Source organism: Schistocerca americana, chromosome 4, assembly GCF_021461395.2.
Source record: "Schistocerca americana isolate TAMUIC-IGC-003095 chromosome 4, iqSchAmer2.1, whole genome shotgun sequence".
Taxonomy (NCBI): Eukaryota; Metazoa; Arthropoda; class Insecta; order Orthoptera; family Acrididae; genus Schistocerca; species Schistocerca americana.
This window is the reverse complement of record NC_060122.1, coordinates 423244376-423259588: the sequence shown is the minus strand read 5'-3', so window position 1 is coordinate 423259588 and position 15213 is coordinate 423244376. Positions and strand designations below refer to the sequence as shown.

At 41.1% G+C, this 15213-nt stretch overlaps 1 protein-coding gene across 1 annotated transcript in view; it reads left to right on the top strand.

Annotated features, from left to right (window-relative positions):
- The window catches only part of LOC124612765 (F-box/WD repeat-containing protein 7), a 139768-nt gene that overhangs the window by 104070 nt on the left and 20485 nt on the right, over positions 1 to 15213 (top strand). Inside the window, exon 11 of the mRNA XM_047141159.1 lies at positions 6537 to 6641. Within this exon, the coding sequence (XP_046997115.1) occupies positions 6537 to 6641 (105 nt within the window). The remainder of the gene's footprint in view (positions 1 to 6536; positions 6642 to 15213) is intronic.

Below are 15213 nucleotides of genomic sequence, written 5' to 3'. Positions count from 1 at the left end.
GCTGTCGAAAGATTGCATTCATTAAATGTTCTTGGCACCATGAGTATATTTGCTTCAAATGTTTATATGACAAGTACCATCCATGTAGTTGTTTGAAGAAAAGTGAGGACACGTAACAGTGACTGGAAGAACCATTGTAAAGTGACCTGGAGTAACATTTTAGTTGTTTACTATCCCAAGAGGTTTGAGAAATTTATTTGCCTACCTTATTATCATCATTCCTTATTGATTCACTTAACGTATTAACCCTCCTATCCCTATCAATTGAGATATGGAAAAATACAAACGAAAACAACATGTGCTAGGTTTCTTAGAGATTCGAACCCGGGTTCTCCAATTCCCAGCCAGTTACCTTGGCTGTTGCGCTATCTGTGCTGTCGGTGAAAAGCGTTTACCATGTGGGTACAGAAGCAGCTGTTGTAAAAGTTTCTTACCTCAATTTCTGGAAAAGTATGCATTTTCGGACCCCATACCTGCTGATGAAAAATGCTCTATTTACAATTATCTATTGATCCCGCCAATTTTAAGTTGATTGCTCATCATAATCTTTAGGGATGATTTTCTCAAAACTGCGGGGGTGTTGACCCAAAATATCTTAGATCCCTTCGTTTTAGGTTGTACACAAGCGACCTGCCAAATTTGAGCCAAATCAGTTGGCTGTGTCTGAGGCCTTCCCCTTGTAAGTCAAAATTTGCACCTTCTGTAGGAAATGACAATAAAAAATTGAAAAACCTAAATTTGACTGTTTGATTCAAGTCCTTTCTTAATTTTGAAGAAAACTAGAAAAATTTGAATGAAAGCGTAAGTAGAGCCTTTTGAGTTCAATAACTCGATACTCAATGAAATACTGTGAAACCCCGCTTTTACCCTTTTCAAAGGACTTTAAAAAAAAATGGTGTAAACTGCAGGAAAATGTAAAAGGTGGAAAATAATGTTTTAAGCTGTAAAATTTGCATATAGGATACCCCCTTGCACTTTCTATCTGATATATGTACATAACAGCCATCAAAAGACTTGTCAGGGACTTTTTTACTATGTAATGAAGATTTATTACCGAATAAAATCCGCTGATGTAACTGGAACTGATAACTATCTGGGAAGCATGAACGTTTGACTCAATTTCATGTCATAATCGATGTTTTTGAAATACTGCACCAGTTACGTATTTTTTCATGCTTAGTGTGTCGCGTTTTGAGAATTTTTTTCTCGTTGTCAAGTGCAAATATGTATTTTGTGTGGTGTTTGAATATGTGTTATTCTGCGTCTCTTGCACTGTAGTCTTCTTTTTGAGGTTATCAGCTACTGTGCCTCATCAGTTATGTAGGAAACCACACACACACACTCAAACCATCACTCTCATTGTTTGTTTGTGTAACATTACAAAGAATACATACGTAAATACTACACTTGACAATGAGAATAAATTCTTGTAACACATTTTGCTCAGCATAAATTCAATACATAACCAGCGCTGTGTTTGCACTAAAAACATTTGAGCAATGCAAAGTGAGTGATGGTGTCAACTAGCGCTCCATATGGCTTTATGCCGAAACACGCTAAATATGGTTCCTTAAAGTTGTCACGATGATCACAACAATCATGAAACTGCATTTGCGCAGTAGAGACAGTTTGGAAATGGTTGTGATTGATCACGATAGCTTCACTCGAAGGAACCTAGTTACTCCCATCAGCCACCATGCCATTAGAGCTTGGCAGTGGTGGGAGATATGGCAGGAATTGTTAAAACGTTTACTCATTTACCAGTGCAAATCCACTGAGTAGAATGCCCTGGTGTCAAGAAACTTTTCCACTTAATATTTGTAAACACTACTGGACGGCCAACACCATGCCATCGTCATATTTTGACCAAAAACATTTTTTCGTAATGCGTGAATCGCGGGAAAATTAAAAATATGCTGACACAAAATCAGGTGCAAATTAACATTGTGGGCATAGGAAATTTGACAGGACCGATGAAAAATGTTATAAATGGCAGGAAAATGGTAATTCCAGGAATGTAAAAGTGGGTTTATACTGTATCAACATCAAAACATGTTCATTATGTAGCCTACACAGGTACTTCTAAATGTTGAGAGCTTCCATTGTACTAATAGCCCTTTCTTTGCAGTCTGTGCATGGCTTTGCTTTTATAACCTGTTACCACTGAGTTAACAGTATCTTCATAATTACTGTTACATCTATTTTCAGTATTTTTCTTTATTTTTTTTTTTAAACGATTCTTTGAGTTCTGTGAAGTGCAACGAATTTTCTCTCTCTGAAAAAACTGTACGTGTGTTACTATGTAGTAAAATGAAGAGGATAGGAACTGACTCATGATTACCTTTTAATTTTCTTTGCAATGTCTTTGTTATGTGAACTAACAGTGACATTATGAAATATTGTATCGAAAGGAAAATTCAGTTGGAAAAAACTAAAATACTCTCATAACAGTTGGATCTTGGGTCTAATTTACCTGCCCTTCCATTTTAATCTCCTAATCTTCCTTTCCCTCCTATCTGAAGAAGGAACTTATAACAGGAGTGGCAGTGAAACAGGAGTTTTTGAAACCTCCACTAGTGCTATGAATTTATTTACAATAATTTGAAAGAAATAAAACATGAATTGACAATGCTTGCAGTTTAAAATGCTGATCACTGGAAAGTGACATAATGCAGGTGACTGCTATTTACCTTCACACATGTCAAGTCTTCTACAGAAATCAGAAATTAGACATAAGATCTTGTGGGACCACACTTGATTCTTCAGTTCCCTTATGGTGTGTGGTGGATCACAGAGGAAGATCTGAGATTTCAAATTACCCAAAGGAAGAAATCACATTCTGAAATGTCAGGGGGTCTTGGAGGCCATGAGATGTCACCATTCTTGGAGATGAGATGACCAGGACTTATTTTTGTAGCACATAAATGGAATGCCGCAAACTATGGCATGTGGCATCTTCTTGTTGGAAGAATGTGTTTTGCAGTTACAGGAAGGTCAGAAAGATGTCTCACTAGGAAATGGTTCAGCCTGTGAATGTAACGTTCTGTATGCACAGTAACATTATCATCACAATCGTCTTAAATAAATATATAAATAAAGTTCTGTTTCCAAACACTGATATGCCATAACACACTACCACTTTATGTCTATGATATGGCATTTCATGAAGCATTTCAGGATTTTCACGTTACCAGTATCTAAGTTTTTGCTTGTTATCGAAGCCCGACACACAAAAATTGGTCTCACCACTCATGATCAGATCGTTGCAGAGGCCTCGGTCATCATTCATGAGTTCCAATTCCCAGCAAAATTACAGTCTCTGTGAAAGTCTGTCTGCAATCAGTTTTAGCACTCCGTGAACTTTGCAGTTTCTTGTGAAATATTCGCCATACATTGTGACCTGATACGTCATGCATCCATGCAGAATGCCTGGGTCTTTGGTTGGTGGCTGCTTCCACTCTTGCAACATCCTCTGGTATGACATGCGTTTTGCACTTCCACCCCTCTTTCGCACTGTATCATCCATTTCCTAATAGTTCTGTACCCTCAGTTTGATAGCATGTGCCAATGGGATTGGGGCGGGATGTGTGTGTGTGTGTGTGTGTGTGTGTGTGTGTGTGTGTGTGTGTGTGTGTGTGTGTGTGTGTGTGTAATGAGCACGATATACATGCTACGTGGTTGTGTAGCTGTAGCTGTTGTTTTTGTAAAACACCACCATGGCAACATTGTGTTGTTCACTGGTCCAGGACGTCATCTATATCTGTGCCAGCATTATACTTGACAGTTTGTGTTGTGACAAGTCTGGTTGGCTACACTGCAGTAACGATGTTGCAACAGCAGCCTTTATACAAATAGCAGATGACAGAGGTTTCTGTTCCATATCGTAAACACGTGCTCAACCTTTTTTCTCCACGAGGCTGCATCCACAGTCGCAACAGCTATACACAATAGCCTTTCCACCTCTGTTATTGTAAAAGACTTATTATTCTTCCTTATGTATGTCTTCTCATCCCTCCATACTAATTCAGTAGAGTTGAAATGGCAGTGATACAGTGGTAGGCCTATTACAATATGATGCTGTGCCGTAACGATATTGTCTACTACATACGTAGGCGGCATAGGCTTATTTTCTTTAATAACCAAATATCACAGAATCTTCATCATGCAGTCATTTGTGGTAGGGGCTTTGTTCTGTATCACTGAATGATATGGAGCATTGTCCATTACAATTGTTGTAGGGACAGAAAACTGTTTTAAAAGGTTCCTGAACCACTCAGCAAATTGGGTTTGATCCATGTCTTCTTGGTAGTCACCTGTCTTTTTGGACTGAAAAACTAAAAGTTAATCATGACGGAAACCACTGTAAGAACCTGCATGGTCCAGAGTTAATCTTGCTCCTCTTCCTGTCGGTGATGACCACTAGTACGTGGAGTGTCATCCATGCAGCATTTACTGGCATCTTTCTCGGTGTTAAACAACATTCTGTGTAGGCATATTGTGGAATGAATGTCCTCACCCACAATTTTGCGAAAGAATATGCTTCAAACTATTACAATATGCACCTTTTCTAACAGGACTTTCTTTCTGTCTAGCACTTTGTAAAAGTTCACTTTCTTTCAACAACACTAGCAACTTTGCTACAGTAGGATACTTTAGCTGCTGTAGTAAGCATAAATATGCCTGCAAATTGGATCAGTCTGGAAAGGATCTAAGTAGGTGACAAGGTGAAGCTGCTTTTTCTTCTTTCCCAGAGGTCGCTAAATATACACTTCTGATCCAGATGCCTTGAAATCATTACAGTTCACATCTAAATCCCTCAACTTTTAGAGTAACACTCTCTTACTACTGTTCTTGCACTAATTCCAAGAGTTTTTGATGTGTGTTCCACTGCTTTCTGCTCATAAAACTATGGTTCTCTGTAGTAACTCCAATGCCTGGCTGTATAGCAGCACACTTTGATGCAAAGGATTGTCAATAGGCGAACAACCTCTTTTCTGTGGCATTTTTCACATATCAGAATTTTCTAAAGCACAGAACATTGCAAGTTTACGGTGGAAACCAACGCTAACTGGAAATGTGGGAGCTTTGACATCATGACGGGAAGCAGTTACTGTGCTGGGATTGGTTCGTGATGCACACCTAGTGCCTTGTGCTTCTCTCGCGCATTAAACTGTTAAGCTGCCAACCTGAAATGCATATATCAAGTGCAAAGTTTCAGCAGCCTCCTGTAGACAGAACATAGATATCGGGGTCAGTGGCAGAGGTTTGTTCACCAGATGGCACCAGTATTATTTTCTGATTCCTAACAGAACATGCTATTTCCAGGATCACTAAATCACCCTTCCACTGCTACACCATTTAGTTCTGAAAGCTGGGATAGTTTGTGTAATTTTATGATTGTCTTTGGCAGCACTTAATAGTTTCTCTCTCGAAGGTAAACTTCTGGCCAACAATTCTGTCACATAAAATTCAGTATAGAATATGACTCATGCTCTTCATATTTCCAAGTACTGTACCTTAGTTACAGGCAGTGCAGCAGTATTCCACCCAATATCAGTACAATGATGTACTCATGTGCTTCGAAAATTGTATCAAAATATTGTGCACATTTAACAAATCCCAGAAAGTTATGGTCAGTTGATGTCTTACAAAGACTCCCACACATACCTAAAATTTTCATTTTTAAGTGGGTTCACTCTGTACCGTGCTTTATATCTCTTTATATCTCTTCAGATAAGTATCCTAATTTTACATCATTGTAGATGATAGAGTTAAGCAGAGGACTGCTTTTGCTAACTCACTCACTTTTTGTGGAACTATCTTCTTGACAGTTGTCTTCCAAATGAATATACAGAATTCAGTGTTGAGCCATGGTGTCATGAATACAGTTTGATGAATGACTCTTATTAAAGGAAGAAATTTTCTATTCACTCTGTGCATATGTCTTCTATTCAGTTTAACAATGTTTTGAGTACTAAAAGATTTCACTGTCCAATGCTTTAAATGAAATGGTGGTGCAGTGCAGGCTGCTCCAGCTTGTATGCCCACTGTCAGGCAACCAGGCCCCCATAGACACAATTGGGCAGGGGTGGGCAAAAGGGTGACTGTCAGGCAGCCGAGCCAGAGCCTAGGCGACAGTTGTGCACTGTCCAAATGCATGCAGGCAGGGTTGGCCATGTTGTTTATGCATATGCAGAATTAATGTAATTGGGCCGCATGCCCACAAATGAGCTGAGGGCTCCTGTCAAAGCCTGTGCCCTAAGGGTTAGTGTTGGAACGACAGCTTGTGTTCATGAGCAGTGTGAAATAAATCCCATTTGTTCATACAGATTCAGTTCTTCCACACTTTCATAATGTCAGGATTGTTCTTTGAAAAGTCTGTGGAAGGTTTCCTGAGCCCCAGGCAAGCGAGCGTTCTTCCTGGGTATGTCATTATCCGTTGTGTTTTCCTTTTTTATCTTTATTCTATGTTAATAAATATTGCCTTCTGTGATTATCTTATTCCAGTGTGCAAAAAGAAATATTTCTTGTATCAGGTCCCAATAAACACCAGTCAGCTGTAACGTGTCTGCAGTTCAACCACAGGTTTGTGATAACATCCTCAGATGACGGCACTGTTAAGCTTTGGGATGTGAGAACAGGTATGTGCCATCAACCGTATGTTCTTGTATTGTATTCTAAATTTTATTTATTTATTTATTTTTTGTGTGTGTGTGTGTGTGTGTGTGTGTGTGTGTGTGTGTGTGTGTGTGTGTGTGTGTGTAGGAACAAAAGAGGTTTTAAAAGTCAGTATATACTACCAGCTAAACTAGAATGTTAACTTGTACACTAAAAACTTTGTATATTATTGATTTTGTGTGTGGCTTGACTCTGTTATCCCAGTTTATTTTGATTGCTTCACATTTGTTGTTTTGTTTTAGCTTTTCTAGTTATTTGCTATGTATATTTGCAGATTGTTCAAATCAATTTCCACTGCAAGTAACAAAGTGTGAGGTGAAGAGAGTGTGGGAGGAGTTATTTTTCTGTGACTTTCCATGCTTTCCCGATAGATCTGTTGCAAATAAGCTTCTCGGGTTTGCCGCCGGATCGTATTGTGTAACTCACACAATATTTCATGGATGCAACTGCTGGACGTCATCAGCTGGTGGTAGCTGCTGCTGTCACTGCTGCAAGGCGCAACTGATGATAATCGCACAGCAGTGCCAGAATTTATAATGCAGGGGACAGGCAATACGCGTGCGCAGGAAGACGCTCGTACTTGGAAGAAAGCGGTGCTCCTGGTGCCCCTGCTGGGAGCCGCAGAAGGCCATCCATGCGTGCACTATGGGCAATGACTGTGCTGCAAAACGCTCTTGCGGTTAAAGTCTGAACAAAATCTCAGTTGTGTGTTGCGTCACTTGATGAATCGGAAGTTCTTGTTTTTCCTGTTTTGATTTATTGGCAGCCATTGCTGGATTCCAGGTGGCTCTTAGTTGAAAACCTGCATCCCTGTTGATAAGATCGTCTGTCATACGGGTATGTACGCCTTCCTTAACAACACAGTGACAGAAAGATGTTGCTGCGGGTAAAATTTCAGTCTGTTCGTAAAGCATATGATGTCCCGTGTCTGGGCAATGCTCTGCTACCGCTGATTTATCAAGTTGTCCCAGGTGTGTATGACGATGGTGTTCGATGCAGCATTCTTACACTGTTTGGCGTGTGTGTCCAATATATGATTTTCCACATTGGCATGGGATTTTATACACACCACATTTCCTAAGGCCAAGGTCGTCTTTGACCAAGCACAATAAATTCCTCAGTTTTTTTTGGTGGCTGCAAAACACACTTGACGTCACGCTTTTTGAGGATTCTTTCTATTCTCTCAGACATGCCGCCAAAATGGCGCAAGAACGCTGTTGCCAGTGGGTGCCTCTGCATCTTCATTTACATCCCTGCTTCGAGTTTTCTTAGAGTAGAATGCATGGCATATGTGCCTATTGGAATAGCCATTCTGTTGGAATACCATTCTCAGGTGTTGTAGCTCACCAGGTAGACTGTCGGCATCTGAGACTACATGTGCTCTATGCACCAAAGAGCTTAGGACACTGCTGCGTTATGCAGGATGATGGCAACTTGTGGCCTGCAAATATAGCTCCATATTAGTTGATTTGTGTTAGACACTGTGTCCCAGTGTACCATCAGCTTTTCTTCTGACTAAGATGTCACCCTTTCCCACCTCCATTGTGAACTGAATATTGGGATGGAGCAAGTTCAGATGCCGGATAAACCCAGTTAATGTCTCTATTCCGTGGGGGCCACACCACAAAAGTATCATCTACATACCACCGGAAACAAGGTGGTTTGAGACTTGGTGACTGTAATGCTTTTTCCTCAAAGTCTTCCATAAAATAGTTGGCCACCATGAGCCTCCTGGTGCCCCCTGCTGGGAGCCGCAGAAAGGCCATCTGCGCATGTGCTATGGGCGATGACTATGCTACCAGATGCACCTGCAGTTAAAGTCTGAACTTCCCATGGCAACACCGTCCACTTGTTCAAAATACTGGTCATGGAATAAGAAATAAGTTGAGGTTAGCACATGTTTCAATAATGCCACAATGTCTCTCTCAAACTGGCTGCTGATCTAACGAACCCTGCAGAGGTACTTTTGTAAACAAAGATACAAAATCAAAACTAACGAAAATATCCTACGCTTGTAGCTTAAATGTCCTCTGAATACCAGATATGGTGATCACACTTGCCTATGAGAGGTCCCAACAGTGTAGTAAGATGTTCGGCCAGAAAATAAATGGGAGCTCTAATGTTGATCACTAATCAGCGAAGAGGTGTTCCATCCTTGTGTATCTTGAGTAGGCCGTACAGTCTTGGGGGGACTGCAGCCTATTGGTGTAGGCTTTTGGTCACTTTAGAAGGAATAGAACTCTTCCTGAGAAGATCTAATGTTGTTCTCTTGGATTTTGCCAGTCGGATCATCTCTTAGCTTTTGATAGGCAGGATTGTTGTGTGTTGGTGGTGCATTCCCTTCTTGCTGTTGGCCCTCAAGAAGAGAATACTTGGACATTTGGCGGACCTTGGCTTGTTGTTTTGACCAGTCAGCTAGCGCCCATGTAGCGCTATCCATCCAGTCCCAAGATAACACTGAGAGTTTCGAAGAGATCTTCAGAAGCAGTGATGCAGTGATTCAGTGATAGCAATTTTGTGGACACCATGTGCAGTTCCCATATTCTATAACGTACCCTCTCTCTCAGTAGGGCTGCACTCACCCGTCGTTTAATTATAACAGCGGCTGCAGATTCAATATGACGTTTAAATTTAGCAAACGTTGGGACAGTTTGCTTGTCATGGCATCTCAATAAAAACGCCATAGCGCACAGCAGTCTACCTCTCTTATTGTGTAACTTGTCAAACTCACGTACATCGTTGGCCATCTCCTCCCAGTAGAGGTACCAGATGTGACTTTTCATGCTTTCCCGATGGATCTGTTGCAGGTTTTCCACCAGATTGTATTGTGTAACTTGGACAATATTTCATCTATGCAACTGCTAGACATCATCAGGTGGTGGTAGCTGCTGCTGTCACTGCTGCAAGACTTGACTGGAGATAATCACGCGGCGGTGGCAGAATTTATCGTGCCAGGAGCAGGCAATATGCGTGCGTGGGAAGACTCTCATAGTTGGAGGACAGCGGCGCTCCTGGTGCCCCCTGCTGGGAGCCGCAGAAAGGCCATCTGCGCATGTGCTATGGGCGATGACTGTGCTACCAGATGCACCTGCAGTTAAAGTCTGAACTAAATCTCAGTTGCGCATTGCGTCACTTGAGTGGTGTTAAGGAGGCCATACATATCCATGTAGCAGACAACCTTATCAACAGGGTTGCAGGTTTTAAACTAAGCGCCACCTAGAATCCAGCACTGGCTACCATTAAATCAAAACAGGAAAAACAAGAACTTCCAACTTTAACTGCAGGAGCGTTTGGCAGCACAGTGACAGCGGCAGCTACCACCACCTGATGATGTTGAGTAGTTGCATTGATGAAATATTGTGCGAGTTACACAATACGATCTGGTGGCAAACCTGAGAAGCATATTTGCAGTTATTTTTGTGCTTCAGACTTCTTAAAACATTGCTAATCTAGTGTTGATCACAATCCTGACAAATAATTATTCCACTGAAATTCAGCTGGGGAGTACTTCACCCCTCATGTGAACTCTATGTTTGCAGTAAGTTGATTTAATGGTTGGTGGGATCACTAGCACATTAATGGGCTGTGTGTTCGTGGCCAATATGTGGTGCAATGTTCACAAAAGGCTTTTACCAAAGTTCAGATAAGCTCAAGGCAGAATTTTCATTCTCTTGAACCGTAATGAATAGGTATACGTTAGGTTTTTGGCAGACATGAGTGGGCATGTAAATGACAATAGGTCACCGCAAATGTGCATATTGTGACTTTGAGGTGGTGAGACCAGCTCATGTGCTTGGTATTATTTGAACCACAGTGCATGGATTCCAGTTAAATGAGAAGCATGCTGTTCTAACATCTCCATAAACATCGGCATTCATTACACTCCTGGTCAGCCCTAATTTTTTGAGCCAGATTGATGAGAAATAGCTGTAGACCGTGACTACACAACCACCAAATTTCACTATCGCCACAGTGCTCATAAATAAAATTTTCCAGCTCCTGCTCATAGGGCAGCTGTATTGGGAATTGTTACTTATCTGTCACCTCACTATAAAACCACCTTCATCACTCCACAGACCATTGTATATGGTGGTGTACCATTCCAAGCACTGGTGTTTACTTGTTGTGATCAGTGGATTCTGGGTATCAGCACACTGATGAGAATATAGTTGTCCTGCTTCTATGAAAATCATTAAATAAAATCCCATTTCTTTTCTCTTTTGCATAGCATTGTAACTATTCTATATTTAGGTCATTTATTGATTGCCTATATTTTGATAATACAAGGAGAAATAAAATAAACAAAAAGAAATTATTTACATTAATTTTTATACGAAGCCCGTCATCTGGGGTATCCTTAGTTTCAGTTGGCACTATCATCCTAATAGCACAGTTCTGAACTTTATATCTTCATTGTCACAAATATTTGATGAGAGCTCAGCTGTTTTTTTGCCAAATACATATCGGATTTCACTACTATGCTGATGTAAAAATTTTATAATGTTTCTTGCTTACAAATGTATCATCTCCCCTCTGCTCTCTCATTTACTGCATAGAACGAGCAACTGACACACCCCCTTTCATTCCCACCATACTTGACGGTGAGTATCGACAATGTTGCTGCAGGAAAACACGTAAGTAGGCTACTGGACTCTGCTTTGACTTTTACTCTCTCTTGAAGAAATGTATGCTATTGTTGTGTATTTGTCTGATTTTAAAGTCAATTCAAATGGCTTCAGGCAAACAAAGTTTAAATGTGGTAGATGTTCATAAAAATCTAAAGTACACAGTATAGATTCCCTTGGTTGGCAGCATGACAGAATTTGCTGTCTGCTCACCATTCCTCTCTGCACACTCCTTCCATGCATTATCTTCTAGGTTACCGGTCATATGTAACAACACCAACTAATACATAAATAAAACATTAAAGTCACAGTTAGGTTCAGTACTCAATCTTTTGCTCATCCAGTGATCTAGTGATGTCTGTCAGTACTGTCTCCATGATGGGTCTTTCTGCTGTATTTATTCTCATGATTACTATTACAGTCAGATTAATAAAATTTATTTCGTTTCTTAGATACTTAATTGTGGATTAATTTTCTTACTTGCTGCACCTTGTTCTAAAGCTGACTGGAAGGTGGTAACATTCTTACTCAGTATTCTAATATGTGAACAGAAACAGTAACTTGCATTCAGAATCAAGTAATGTTCCTTGAGGGACAAAATTTTCACTAATCAGTATTACCTTTACTTAAAAAGCACCATAAATGTTTGTAAATGGTATCCATACACACATGAGAATTTTTGTTGCAAATCTGTTCCAATACTACATGAGTTTATAAGATGATACAATGTAATTCTATGTCCTCATTAGTTCACAAAATTGTCAGATTTTAAGTAGAGCAACAGATTGTATTGGTGGTTAGTTCTTAGTTTCTTGTGTACACTGTGCACTAATGCCACAAGAGTCGTACATCACTTGATTGTTCGAGCAACGTGTATAGCATATCGAGTACTTCAGCATATTGGGAAGTCTAGAGTATGTTCGAGTTAAAGTATAATTTGCCCGACACACCCTTCAGAGTTCTTCAAAATAAATCTGCATGTAACCTCAATAGCCAAAGCTTCATCTTTAAATGTAACATAACCCCTGTATCAATCTATTAAACAACGTTAAAATGTTGACCTCAGCAGCAATTTTTTAATCTGCAAATCTAAGACGACCCTGTATTTTTCAGCTGACGATTTTGGCAAAAACATCATCTTATAGTCAAGTAAGTACGGTATATATAAGAGAATGTCCTTCTGGGTGCTTCAAATTTGATGTTTTTTGTGCACATGTGTGAAGTCCAGATTTCAGGGCTGCAATGAACTATCAAAATGGCATCTACACAAAACACCCATTACAATCAACATGCTGTAATTGAATGCTTGGTTTTGGAAAAGTAAACTGTGGTGAACACCTATAAATGCTTCTGTGCCATGCATGGTAATTGTACAATTGATAGTACTGTTATTGAGGCTATAGCTAAAGAGTCAGAAAGTGCATAAAGTGAGCTCCATGATTGGCCATATTTGGGGTTTCCTGACACAGCTAGTGCTCCCGACATGGTGAATCATGTGGATACCATTATTCATGCTGATTGGTGCATCACAACTCAACGATTCGCTGTACAGCTATTGGTGAGCATGGGAAGAGCATTTGTAACGACTGAGTCTCATGGATATTCAAAGCTGTGCTGAAGATTTGTTCCATGAATACTCTAAACAGACCACAAGGTGCAAAGAAAAGTTATTTCATCAAAATTGATGGAGCATGAACATGGGACCATTTTTCCAAATTAACTTGGACATTTCTTAGACTTTCTCGGCAATTTTGTGACATCTCGTTCAATCAGGTGTACTGTCGGTGGTCTGCATTTTTCTAACACAATATTTCGACGACGTACCTCGGCGTCTTCATCAGGTGCTTCCTGTGACTGAATGACTGGCTGACTGTGTCCAGTATTTGTGTCTGGATGGTGTCTGGCGTTTCCTACACCATCTGCTCCCACTGCAAGCGTGTTGGTTGGTCGCCAGATGTTCCATCTTACGTCCATGCCCGCTTCCGCTGTTTTCCCCAGTGGCAGCCTTCGATGGCGCTCCCTATTAGGTCTTCACCCGCCAGGCGCACTCCTAGCACTGTCAACAGGCTGCGTTTGCTGTCGGTGACCAATCCGACTTTCTCCAGCGCCCCTTTCGTTCTCCTGGTCTTGTGTTTTCTTCCACTGTTTTTGTAATAGGTCCAAAGCCGGGTTCCACGCCATGCTGAGTTGGTATCCAGCTTCTTGGATTTTCAAGTTCTCTGTCATCTTGATTTCGATCGATTCAGTGATGATGGTATCCCAAAATTAGAGGGACTGAGATAAGATCCTGGTGTTATCATAATTCATGGTGTGCTCAAGTCCCAAGCAGTGTTGTGCTATCGGTGATTTAGTGGCTTGCCGTAGCCTGGTATGCCTTTGGTGCTCTTTACATCTTATGCCAACGGTGCTGGTGGTCTGTCCAATGTAAGACATACCAGGTTTCCTCAATCCCAGATCATTCTTAACCGTTGCAAGAAGCACGCTGATCTTGTTTGGTGGGCAGAAGACACTCTTGATACTGTGCTTTTTCAGTATCCTGTTGATCTTAGCAGATATAGGTCCTGCATATGGTACAAAGGCTACCTTCCTCGTCTCCTCTTCTTGTTCTTCTCCCTTAGTACCAGGTCATCTGGAGGGACGTGGCGCCTTGCAGATGTCCCTTGAGGAGTATCCGTTGTCTGCAAACACTTGCTGTATGTGTTCTAACTCTGCTGTCAAGCTGTTTGAGTCGGACAGTGTTTTGTCCTCAGCACCCCATTCTTCTGTGCCGGATGATGGCAGCTGTCAGCCTGTAGGTATAAGTCGGTGTGTGTAGGTTTTCTATACATACTATGGCCTAATGTGCCGTCTGTCTTCCTTTTCACCAGGACATCCAGGAAATAAAGTTGACCATTATTTTCTAGTTTCATTGTGAACTTAATGCTGGGCTGCCTCGAGTTCAGATGGTCAAGAAACTTGTTCCATTTTTCCCGACCTTGTGGCCAGATGACAAATATGTCATCAATGTACCTAAAGAAACAGGTCGGCTTGTAGGCAGCAGTCGTAAGTACCTCATCCTTGAATCTCTCCACAAACAGATTTGACATTAGCGGAGATAAGGGACTACCCATCACCACTCCTTCAGCCTGTTCATAAAATTTGCCTTCACATAGGAAATAGATCAATGTCAAGATATGCTTGAAAAGGTCCAACACAGCTCCATCAAATTTTTCACTGATTAAATTGAGTGTGTCTTGAAGTGGTATCCTAATGAACAAAGACATAATATCGAAGCTGAACATGATGTCTTTGTTAGAGATTCGTAGGTTTTTGAGACGTTCCACGAAGTCTGACGAGTTGCAGATGTGGTGACAGAGTCATCACTGAATCGATCGAAATCAAGATGTCAAAGAACTTGATACACCGGAAAGCTGTATACCAACAGCATGGTGTGGAACCCAGCTTTGGACCTATTACAGAAACAATGGAAGAAAACACAAGACCGGAAGAATGACAGGGGCAGTGGAGAAAGTCAGAACGGTCACCAGCAGCAAATGCAGCCTGTCAACAGTGCTAGGAATGCACCTGGTGGGCACGGACCTAGTAGGGTATGCCACGAAATGGCTGCAACTGGGTAAAACAGCGGGAGCGGGCGCGGACGGAAGATGGAACATCTGACGACCAACCGACACAGTCGCAGCTGGAGTGGACAGCGTAGGGAACACCAGAACTGTCCAGACATAAATACAGGACATGGTCAGCTTGTCGTTCAGTCACAGGAAGCACCTGATGCTGACGACGCCAAGGTACGATGTCGAAATATTGTGTTAGAAAAACACAGACCACCGGCAGTACACCCGATTCAATGAGATGACTTAAACATCATTGTCTTAACCCCTCCTATAGCTCAGACCTAATGGCCTTGGAGTTC